The 12,800-nt window shown below is 36.6% G+C and overlaps 1 protein-coding gene across 4 annotated transcripts in view; it reads right to left on the bottom strand.

Annotated features, from left to right (window-relative positions):
• Nucleotides 1–12,452, bottom strand: part of LOC308696182 (uncharacterized protein) — a 33,056-nt gene extending 20,604 nt beyond the window's left edge. The window contains exons 1-2 of one of the 4 annotated variants that reach the window (XM_081374629.1): nt 12,379–12,452; nt 3,237–3,364 (exon numbers count right to left, since the gene is read on the bottom strand). Coding sequence is in view for 2 of the 4 variants with exons in the window: in XM_081374627.1 (XP_081230753.1) it covers nt 3,237–3,294 (58 nt within the window). In the remaining 2 variants the exon portion in view is untranslated. Of the gene's footprint in view, nt 1–3,236; nt 3,365–12,242 lie in introns of all 4 variants that reach the window. The other 3 variants (XM_081374627.1, XM_081374630.1, XM_081374628.1) reach the window with 3 other exon arrangements.
• Between the last annotated feature and the right edge of the window lie 348 nt (nt 12,453–12,800).

Genomic DNA, 12,800 nt, shown 5'->3' with positions numbered 1-12,800 from the left:
AGTTGTTTGGAATCAATTAGGGATGCACCGATCCACATTTTTTCACTTCCGATCCGATCCCGATACCTGAATTTGGATATCGGCCGATGCCGATACTATTCCGATACTGGAGCTGTGTTTGCTTTAATATTATTATTATCATTATTGTTTATTTTATATGATGCTGAAATAAACTTCTCTCAACAGGCAAGTATGATATGTATGCATAAGTATGTATGTCCCATAAGGCAACTTGAGGTAAGTATAAGGTCAGAAAAGGAAGTCAGAAAAACAGGAAATCCTGTTAAAGGTGCAGTGTGTGATTTTTAGCGGCATCTAGTGGTGAGATTTGCGAATTGCAAACAGTCACTCATGGCCCATCCCTCAAATTGCAAACTCGAAGGAGAAGCTACGGTGGATGTCGTCGTCTGAGTCAGCAGAGAGTAGCAAGTCAAGCAATGAGGTTTCTTTATATTTTATTTTATTGCGATTTTTTTTTACTTGTTCATCATTGTGTTAGTCTTTTATTCACTGACTTTACCATAGCCTGTTTGCAGCTAGGTAAGGGGAAACAGCTAACGTTACGATGTTCGAGGCGTCGTTCAGACAGCATGTTTTTCTCCACGTTTGCAGAGTCAGGGACAACCTAAGTATTCTGCTTAGTCTTTTTCTGCTGCTTCTCATTCAAGTTAGTGACGAAACGCGCTCTGTAGCGCTGTTTGTTCGCTGCCGGCTACGGTAGAAACATGACGTCACATTCCATTCTTAAAACAAATATGCAGCTGTAAGGGTTTCAAATTGATTGTCATGTCAATATTTATTACATTCCCAAAATGTGAAATACTTTTTGAAAAGTGCAAGTGTAAACATCTTACACACACACTATCTGAAGGGTGATCCTCGCTCCGATGCGGTAACTCTCGATGAATACTCGATCAACATCAGCATGTTGCAAACAGATAAGCTGAGACATGCGTCAATTCTGCTTCAAACTTTTGCTTTTTACACGTGTCAATTTTTCTCTGGATGTGCGAATGGATTCAAAATATTCAAGCGTCCAACTAGATGTGAATATGACGCGCTATGCGCGCGTGAACGCACAGTAATAACATGGTGCTTTTTTAAATGTTTGATTGCGTTCGTTGTGTTGTACGACGCGAGGGAGCTTCCGCCTCTTTGAATTACGACTTTGCAAAGATGGCATTTTGCTGTCTTGCTCTGCGGTGTTTCCAGTGTGAAGTATTTCCACTAGGGCTGTGCTCAGAATAGTCAAGTCAAGTCAAGTCAAGTCAAGTTTATTTATATAGCGCTTTTCACAACACAGGTTGTATCAAAGCAGCTTCACAGTAATAAATTAGAACAATACATCAATGTTTGTTTCTAGTGGAACGTCTACGTTTGGTAATGCTGATCAATAGTATCGTTGATTGATTAATTAAATTAAATATCCCCAAATATCCCCAACTGAGCAAGCCAAAGGCAACAGTGGCAAGGAACCGAAAAACTCCATCAGGTGAGCTAATGGAGAAAAAAAACCTTGGGAGAACCCGGGCTCAGTCGGGGGCCAGTTCTCCTCTGGCGTTTATAAACTAGAGGTCGGATTTAACTGTAGGATTAAAAGTATTATATGAATGCCTGGCTGAAGAGATGCGTTTTTAATCTAGTTTTAAACTGGGAGAGCGAGTCTGAGCAACGAACAGTATCCGGAAGACTATTCCAGAGTTTTGGTGCTAAATGTGAAAATGCTCTCCCTCCTTTGGTGGAGAATATCGATACAACGATACATCGTCATGAACTCCTGACGATGCGCGTATCGATACAGCAGCTTCCGTATCGATACTGTTGTGCTTATGTAGCCAAATCAGGGCTCGAATTTCGGCGCGGGTATTGCGCATAATTTTAATCATTCCTGCACTTTAGCATGTAGATTGTATGAGTAAATTAATCCACACAGACTATACAATCAGATCAGTCAATTTAAAACTTCACAAAGAGCGTGAAGCCTTGTTTGTACTTTCGCCTGGCTCCGCAGCGCAAGTCTCCGCTGCCTGCACGCGCACCTCCCCAAACGGACGAGGCGTTTATACTCGACGCGCTCACAAACAGATTGCGAGTAACAAAAGTTATTTTTCAAAAACACGCAAAATTATGTCAAACATTTCGGTCTTGTTGAGTATCCTCTAAACACAGTCGGTTATGTCTTCAGCATAAACGCATGATGGGACAGTATAATGAAATCAGGATCCGTGCACTAGCTCTTAAAGGGACAGAAGCCATATGTGTCTGTCATTTAATATTGTTGTCGAAACAACAAAAGATAGTTTTAATTTGAAGAATTTGGATTAATAGCATATGTATTTAATTTAATCAGGACTAAAATACTACTGTTTTATTTTGCATTTGATTACTTTATTCAGTTTCTAGTATTTCTGAATACTAGTGCTAGACCTATTCAAAAAGTTTTCTCTTTATTGGTAGGCTATCTTTATTCTATTGTATTTATTTGCGCTACTGAAGGAAAAGCCATTTTAAGCTTTTTTGTGACAAGTTTTTTATTTCATTTAACTCTTCGTTTTTTATGACAAAAACTAAATGGTTTTTCAGTGATCACAACTGTTATAACACTGGTTATAAAATAAACATATATTACTGTTACTAAACTCTGAAATTCCAAATTGATCCATATCGTGATACGTATCGTATCGTGGCTTTAGTATCGTGATGCGTATCGTATCGTGACATTGTTGGTGATACACAGCCCTAATTTCCACACAGCGGACGTTGTTGGCTAGCCACAAACTGCGGAATGGATTTCCTGAGCGGGAGCGTGTCTCATAACTCTGTCTCTCATTGAGCCGCGCCTCCGTTCAGGAAATCCATTCCGCAGTTTGCAGCCAGCTAGCAGACTAGCCGGCGGGCCGGGAATCACTTTTGGAGTCATTTCAGCAGACAACGTTAAAGTGCAGACATGACTCATGGATATCGGATATCTCCGCAGGTTGGATCGGGAAAATCTGATAAAAAAATCTGACCGCTGGTATCGGTCCCGATACCGAAACTGGATCGGATCGGCCCCATCCCTAGAATCAGTGTCTAGTTGATCCAGACCATTTGTTGAAAACAAACAAACAAACAAGAACATTTTTGTACCATTTGATAGTTTAACTAGCCTATTTATCTAAATGTGATGAAGTGTTTGAAGCTGTATAACATGAATGTTCTTCAGCATCATGATTGAATGAAGAATAAACACCAACCTCTTTGTTCTTCAGTATCTTCAGTGCGTTTCATTCTGCAGGGTTCTGGATCACTCATGTTCTTTAATAAACTCGGTCTTTGAAGATTTCAGCTTGATGGCAATATTGCTGGAAATATTGGTGAATTGCTGTGGGAGAAGCTTCATTAATTATATGATTGCCATAGGATCATTAATGATGTAAATGGATATACAGTCAGATATCAAGAAATATAGAATTGAAGTAATGTAATATCAATTCTTGCAAATATAAATAATGGTAAGAAAAACAGTTGAAAGCTTAAACAGAAATACATGTAGGCTACATATCATCAGCATAATAAATGCAGTGGCGCCCCCAGAACATTTTAATAGGGGTGGCCAGAAGAGGTCACAGCAAATTATTGGGGTGGCACCAAAAAAAAAAAAAAAAAAGGCATAAGTGTATTATGATTGTCAAAATATTTTAGTAACTAAACTGAATTTTATTAGGTTTAGTGACAACATGTTACAATGTTTACATGATACAATTTTTGGTAAGCTACGCTTTTTTTATTATTTCATTTCAATTAAATTATTGTGATTTGATTTAATATTGACCCATTTGGATAAATATTAGGTATAGGCTACACAAGATAAGCATTCATTTGTCTCAAGAAAAAAAACAACTCACCTAATGCTGCAAACATCAGAGAGCCCTATCAGCTGGCAGTATTAAGGTTAAAAATAACTCTAAATTAAATATAATAGCCTACATTTTTTTATTATAATAACAACTTTATTTAATGATACAAGTAAAAATATATAAATATGTAATATAGTACACATATTTAGCAAAATACTCTCTATAGCTCTTTTTTTTCAAGCCAACTAACGTGCTATAGCCTATTTTGGTCATTAAATGGCTTTCCTGAGTTAAATGTTATGTGACATAATTGTTCTCCAGCTGTTTTATTGACCCTTTGTTTAATTGATTGGTCGATATTATGTATGAGGAATATACATTTCGGGAAGTTGTACTGTATCTTTCAACATTGTTCATTCGTGTTTATTTACTAGCTAGTAGAGATGATCGGTTCACGTGCAGCTATAGGGATCTGTCGCGTCACATTTACAAGCGCCACAACGGCATTTATCGTTTGAATTTCGTAATAAAAGTGACAGAATCTGAGAGCTGAGTTTTTTTTAATATCATAAGTAACTGCTCTGTCTAGTCTGTCGGTCTCCGTTTCCTCTTTGCTTCGTGATTTTTCTGTGTGTGAGAAAATGGATGTGTGGCGTGAGAGCGTGGAAAGTGTCAATTGCGTGCAGTCTCACGGTGAATGCGTGAGGGTTGGCAGCTCTGGCGTTTTATTTTATTTCAGTTCATGAACTATTGTGAATTTAAATTAGGCTATGTATTCAAATTAATAGTACCCATTGCAAAATAATACTAGGGGTGGCACAGGGGTGGCCAGAGTTTATACAGTGGTGGCCGTGGCCACCCCTGGCCACCCCTTGGGGGCGCCCCTGAATAAATGAGGTGACAACAGGAAGTATTGATGTGAAATAAAGGGTCTTTTCAGCAGGTCTGTTAATATTGATAAGACTATCAACACTCATTCAACAAGCCATTCAGGATAATCAGATTCAGCAGATCATCTCACTTTATGATAATATATATTACCCTATACTACATTATAGTATAATATTAACCCTAACCAAATTATTTGAGTAAGGATATGTTAAAAGTCTATAAATTTGCTCTACCTAAAGACCATACTGTTATTTCTCACAATATCACGTGTAAAACATCGCTAACACAAAAACCACTACACTACAGTTACAGTTTTGTACAGAAACTAACAAGGATCATAAAACCTTTAAAAAAATAAAGAGCAACACAAAAAATAATGTTTACTGACTCAAACTGTATTCATAATAATATATATTTTATCATTTAAGTATAGATTTAAAATGTCTCCCCCGAAGGACTTCCAGTTTCAACATGAGCGGGTAGCACGTGTTCTACGTCAGCTCCACAATAAATCCAAATAGTATTACATTCAGAACATCTTTTAATAATCTCTATTGTTAGGAAAGGAACAGAGTTTTGATTATAATTGATTTTTTTAGTATTGTTGATCTGGGATATTCGTAGTTAAACATGCCAGCCAAACCTCGTAAAGTACCGGATCAGGTCGTGTCCGCCTCGGACTCTGCTACAGAAGATGCATCGGCAGAAAGTACTCAGGACGCGGGTAATGCAGCGATTCTTAGTGCAATCTCTTCTCTACGCTGTGAAATACGCTCAATCAAATCGGATATCGGGGAGATAATAGACTCCAAGATTGAACAACTTGCTGTCTCTATATGAGGAGAGATAACAGCATTCCAACATGAGGTCAGCTCTGCGATTTCGGCCGTTAAAATCACGGTGGATGAGCATGCTTCGAAAATTGCAAGCTTGGAAACTAACGCTTCCACCTCTTCGGACACAGTAACCAAGCTTGAACAAGAAGTGGGACAATTAAAGTAGGTGGTAGAGCAGCTTTCGGAGAAATGCACAGACCTTGAAGGACGTAGTAGGAGACAGAACATTTGCATATTACACATCAAGGAAGGGGCCGAGTCCGAAATGAAACCAGGGACTTTACAACTTCTGATGAAGGCTTTATCGCTAGATAATCTGCCACTTGTTGACCGTGCTCATGTTGACCGGTTTAAGATAGTACTTCAAAGCGTTAAAATGAGTGGCGATAACGAAATATTAAGTACCTAATGATGCCAGAGTAATGCTGTAACATCAGGTAACAAACAAGGGCTTGTTTTTGCTTAGTGGAATGTGAAAGGTCTAAATCACCTTGTAAAAAGAAGTAAGGTACTATCACACTTGAAATCACACTTGAAATCACTCTCCGAGACTGCGGATGTAATATTTTTGCAGGAAATGCACTTAAAACCGGATTCCAAGGATAAGTTGAAATGCAAGTGGATAGGAAATGTATATCAGTCCAATTTCTCTGTTATAGCTCGTGGGGTTGCTATTCTAACAAGAAAAGGTGTGCCATTTAAACTTGAAAAACTAAAAACAGATAAAGAGGGTCGATATATTATCTTGTCTGGTGAGATACATTCCTTTCCTATTACTTTAGTGAATGTCTACGCCCCAAATTATGACGACTTTAATTGTGTCCTAGATGTGTAGTTGGACAGATTATTATCTAAAAGAGCCCCTCACTCTAATTCAAGGAACTTTTTAAATGCATTTATTAATTACTCTAACTTAGTGGATATATGGAGACTTTTTCACCCCATCGAGAGAGATTATACCTTTCACTCACAAATTCATAATGTATACACACACGCACTGATTATTTTCTGGTGGAAAACAAATTAATTTCTAATGTCTTAAATAATAAGATCCATGATATACTAATTTCAGATAATGCTCCTGTCACATTAGAACTTCTCCTTAATAATCTACCACCTTCACCTCCTGTGTGGAGAACGGATCCTCGACTTGTCGATCATCCTAAATTTGACGATTTCATGCTTACACAATTGGAAATATTTTTTGAGAAAAATGACACCCCCGAAGATTCACCAGGATTACTTTGGGAAACACTGAAAGCCTTTTTAAGAGGATGTGTTCTCGTATCAGGGGTCCAGAAATAAACTGCAAAAAGCAAAACTTTTAGAGTTAGGAAAACAAATGCACAAATTCCCTCATTAAAAACTTACAATAAAATTCTACAGTTAAGATATGAGTACAATAAAATTGTTTCAGATAAATTAAGTAAATAATTCCTCTTCATTAAACAGAAATATTCTGAATTTGGGGAAAAGCACATAAATTGCTTGCGAGGCAGTTACGTAAATTAGAAAGACAATAAGATCGAGACAAAGCATGGAGCACAGTGTATTTCATCCAAGGATATAAACAACTGCTTTAAGGAATTCTATTCAACTTTATATTCCTCAGACCCTTGTACTGACTTAGAAGCTATGGATAAGCACACATGCCAACCCTCACGATTTTTCCGGGAGACTCCCGAATTTCAAAGCCCCTCCCGAAAATCTCCCGGACCGACCTTTCTCCCGAATTTCTCCCGATTTCCACCCGGACAACAATATTGCTACACCATCCGTCACACCATCCGTTAAAATGAAGTTAATTCGGCCAACGCTCATACCTGTGTTTACATCCTGTTTTCTGTTGAAGTCCAAAGTAATCTATTGTCAAGTTCACGCGCATGATCATAGGTAACTAACCATATGCGCGTGAACTCGACAATCGACTACTGTGGACTTCAACCGAAAACAGGATGTAAACACAGGTATGAGCGCTGGCTGAATTAACTTCATTTTTATTCATATCTTTCACATCTACTGCAGTCAGATTCACTCGTGTTCACTCTGAAGGAATCACTCACATTAGCTGTGCACTTGTAATGACACATCAAGGATGTTAAGAGGCTAAAAGCAGGTTTAATACTTGCCCCATTGAAGTCAACAGGGTGGAAATTTTAAAAAGAGGACAACACGGTGTAGGCAACACTGATTTTTGTGGAATTGAATTTGTCAAATACATGAATTACATTTTTCTTTGCATTTGTGTGTGTGATATATATGACTCAAGGTCTCAAAGTTGGCAAGTACGTGGATAAGTTTCTAAATAAATGACCTTCCCTCTCTTACTCAGGATGAGCGTGATTCCCTTAATAAGGATATATCTTTAGGAGAGTTAAAAGGCACAATAAACTCCTTAAAGAATGGTAAAACTCCAGGCCCGGATGGCTTGCCCTCTGAATTATATAAAAAATGTAGTGATTCCCTCTCCCCCTACCTGCTCAGAACATTTGAGGAGGCATCAGTGCATGGACTGCCACAGAGATTCAATGAAGCAATCATAACTGTTATTCCCAAAAAAGGTAAAAATACAGAGGAGGTTGAAGGATACCGATTTCTCTTCTTAATGTCGATCATAAGATACCGTCAAAAACACTCGCAAATAGACTTGGTAGATTAATTAGTGGTCTAATTCATCCCGATCAGAACAGATTTATTCCAGGCAGAAAAGTCTCACAAAATACTAGGCGTCTTTTCAATATAATGCACCACTCCAAAGCTATTCAAAGCAATCTGGTAATAATCGCTCTCGATGCTGAAAAAGCCTTTGACCGAGTGGAATGGCACTATCTTTTCGCAGTGTTAAGAAAATTTGATATGGGTGATAAATTTACAGATTGGATTAAGACCAATAATACTATGTCTGGTCCCTTCGTGACGAGCTGGACACACTCAGAGAAAAGACCGTTAAAATCGATTCCCTAGTTTCGTTTTCGAAACTTGCATTGGTTGGTCCAATCGGTTTTCGAACGTAAAGTGACAGCCCTAGTCCCTTTAATCTTCATAGAGGGACCAGGCAAGGTCGTCCCCTTTCTCCGCTCTTATTTGCGTTGACTGTGGAGCCTCTTGCTCAATCCATTCGTTCTGACCCTTCTATTCATGAATTAACCCTTGTGCATCCTTGAGGACATTTTTGGCTTTTTCAGTTTTGTTTTTTTGATCACTTTGCCTGTGTTAATGCTAACTGCATAAAATTTGGCACGGGTGTGTATTTTTATTGGAATTTTACTATTTCATCATTTTCTTTAAAAAATCAATTTTGCACTAGTTACACAAAATACTTCCTCTCAGGACCTTAAGGACAAAAATGTCCCCATTGAAACCCATTAAAACTGCATTTTTTAATCCCTGTGCCGTTTAACTATAAAATGATGCAATCTTTTTTAATAGGCTTTCATTCTGTTGGCAAGGCTTCAAAATTGACATTTTTACCATTTTTTATCAGATGGTGCCATTTTTTCAGGTTAGGCCTATAAAGCAAATACTCGCTTTATTCCTGTTTTCTGCTTCGGCATATTATAGAGCCAACTGGATAAATTATGCAACAATAATTGTGTGGGTTTGTTGGTATGGATGTCTAAGTGTGGTTGGTATGTGTGTTATAAAAAAAATGTGCTTGTGTGCATGTGTGTGCTTGTAATATTTGAGAGAGAAAAACTCAACTGCAAATCGAAAATTCAATCACTGTGTTCACCAGTGGAGTTTTGCTGGCATCCAATGGGGAAAGTCTGGTACTGCGCCCAAACAAAATCTTACTGAAAGCTCATTTTTTGAGATATCATCCTCAAATTCGGAACACAACCTGTTTAGATTTATGGCTTTGAATTTATATCAGTTTTAGACTTTTAGACTGTTTCATAAAATATATATTTTATATAAAATATTGATTATAATGTTCATAAATATTTTTCATAAACTTAAACTTCTATAACATTTTTTTGGTTGCACTTTTTTTCAATTTTTTCACTTCAACAACAATCTGCCAAGGGTCTTCTTTAAAATGAGACCAAACTTAAGTATTTGCTCCCAAGCATAACATTTTTATGAGAGTTTTTTGACTTGGACATTTTTGTCCCTTTTGGACCTATGTGTAAGTTTTTGTTTTTTTGTTACTGTTAACTGCATGAATTTTGAGCTATTATAGAGCCAGTTGGATAAATTATGCAATGATAATTGTGTGGGTGTGTTGGTATGGATGTCAGAGTGTGGTTGGTATGTGTGTTATTAAAAAAAAAAGTGTTTGTGTGCATGTGTGTGTTTGTAGTATTGAGAGAGAAAAACTCAACTGCAAATAACAAAGCCAATCACTGTGTTCACCAGTGGAGTTTTGCTGGGATCCGATGGGGAAAGTCTGGTACTGCGCCCAAACAAAATCTTACTGAAAGCTCATTTTTTTGAGATATCAACCTCAAATTTGGAACACAACTTATTTAGATTTATGGCTTTGATTTTCTAGCCGTTTTAGAGTTCAACTTGTTTCAGAAAATATATATTTTATATAAAATAATATTCATAAATAATTTTCATAAACTTAAACCTATATAACTTTTTTTTGGATTTACTTATAAAAAAAAAAATTAACTTCAGCAATAATCTGGCAAGGGTATTCTTTAAAATGATACCAAAGTTAAGTCTGTGCTCCCAAGCTTCAACTTTTTATGACCGTTTTTTGACATGGACATTTTTGTCCTCTTTGGACCTATGAGTAACTTTTTTAAATTGATGCACAAGGGTTAAACACCTTAAATGCAGCCAATAAAATATCTGTATATGCAGATGATATCCTACTATATATTACTAAACCCCATTTAAGTCTGCCAGTTATTCTGGACACTATAAATGTTCATTTAAAGTTAATTTAAATAAACGTGAGCTTATGTCTGTTGGACTAAAAGATTTGTCTGCGATACAATCTTCTCTATTTAAAGTTTCAAAGGAAAGATTTACTTATCTTGGAATTGTTGTTACCATTAAACATTCTTCACTTTTAAAGGCCAACTTTACCCCTTTAATTTCCAAATTGCAAGCGAATATTTCTCTGTACGGCAGAATAAACGCAATTAAAATTAAATTTTTTACCACAGATATGATATCTTTTCCAGAATGTTCCAATCTTTCTACCTAAATCCTTCTTTAGGCAGTTGGATTCGATTATTCTTCCTTTTTTGTGGGGATTCAAAAATCACAGAGTTAAGGCGGCACATCTCTGTAAACCTAAACAAGAGGGGGGATCTGGCACTCCCAGACTTTCGTCTTTATTACTGGGCTTCTAACATCAGACAAATTTCAATGTGGTTAGATGATAATAGTGTTCGTCCAGATTGGCTCCAAATAATTTGTGATCAGCGTTATCCCTACAATTCGGCAGCGGTGATTCTCTCTCCTGTAACTCTGAATCATTCTATCTTTAATAGTAATATCATAATTGGGAATACATGTCGGATCTGGAAACAGATAAAAGAACATTTCAAGATAAAGTCCCTTTCGTTTCTAACTCCTATTACTAAGAATCCATCATTTACGTCATCAAGATTAGATGGGACCTTTACGCAAAGGGGCAACAATCTTTTCTTTGATGGGGTTCTAGCATCATTTAGTCAACTGCAACAGACATTTAAACTTCCACAGAGTCTTTTTTTTTTGCAGATTAGGAATTATATACGTGCTCATACACCTTCATTGGACACTACATCACCCTCAATTATTGATAAATGTCTTGATCAGTGTAAAGGAAGTAAAAAGGCATTATGAATTATATATAACTTGCTACAATCCTTTAATTCTCCCTCTACTAAATTTCTTAAGGAGGACTGGGAGAAAGAACTAGGAGTGGAAATTTGGCTGAAGAGTTTAAAATATATTAATGAACATTATATCAGTTCATTAACAGTTCACTAGATGCTGATTTGTCCCATAGTTTAGTTTTTTGCTCCAAGATACAGAGTTATTGGAATGGAATTTTTGATGTGCTTTCAGTAATGTTTAGGGTGTAAATGCAGCCAGACCTGGCACTCGTCATTCTGGGACTTTCTGAACATATGCATCCATTGTCAGGAGCACAGCACAAACTGCTTGTATCTAGTTTAATTACGGCCAAGAAGTTACTCCTGTTGTTCTGGAAGAAAAAAGAGGTTCCTACTGTCAAGTTATGGCTTGGAGAGATGTCTTCTACTTTACATTTGGAACAAATCCGATACTGTTTGAAGGGAAAACTTGAGCAGTTTGACAAAATATGGCACCCTTTTAGCTGTTATCTAGATGGAAACCATGTGGATTAATGCATCATTTTGATTAGCCTACCGTATGTAATGTTTTAACATTCCTTCATCATACCTTTTCAAGTCAATGTAAACAGGTCGGGTATGGGATGGTTTGTTATATTATTTTTTTCTTTCTTTATTATTATTATAATTATTTATTATTATTATTATTTTTATTATTTTTTTATTGGTAAAGAGACATCTGTAAGATTGTAAAAAAAATGTTTTAAATTGTCTTCCAATAAAACTTACTTGACCAAAAAAAAAAAAAAAAAACTTTGACCTTTGACTTGACATTCAGTTTTTCTCACTATAAGACATCGAAAAGAACACACAAAATCACTGAGGTCTGAATGAAATCAACATATTTTCCTCACATGTTCGCTGCTGCTGCACTAAATGTTTATTTCAGTAGGAAGACGCACAAGTAGCGCTGTGCCCGATGAAAACAATAACGAAATGAGCCTGTCGCTTAAACAAACTATAAAGTGTGCCGTGAACTGCTCGACTCACCTCAGAAGACTCGACTGGAGGCTGGCTGGCTCCTAACGTTGTGACTTCTTCTTCTTCTTCTGATTTTTAATGGCGGTTGGCAAACAACTTTTTAATGTGCATTACCGCCACCTTCTGAAATGGAGTGGGGATCAAATAGCCTACTTTTACTAATTAAATAAATACATAAATATCTAATACAATTATTCACAACATTATTAATACAATTTTACTAACAATTAAACTCATATCCTTCTAATGAGCCCAGTTTTTTTTTCCAAAAAACTAAATATTGCTCTATACCCAATGCCCTGAATTCAATATTTCATATAAAAAAAAAATTCTTTATTTAGCCTATCTTTCAGAATCATCCTTTCCTGCTTATACCTACGACAATTAATAATTACATCTTTCACAACTATTACAGTGCTCACACAACCCAG

The sequence above is a fragment of the Scardinius erythrophthalmus genome (genome assembly GCF_964197995.2).
Source record: "Scardinius erythrophthalmus genome assembly, chromosome: 9".
Taxonomy (NCBI): Eukaryota; Metazoa; Chordata; class Actinopteri; order Cypriniformes; family Leuciscidae; genus Scardinius; species Scardinius erythrophthalmus.
This window is presented reverse-complemented; position numbering and strand designations above follow the sequence as displayed.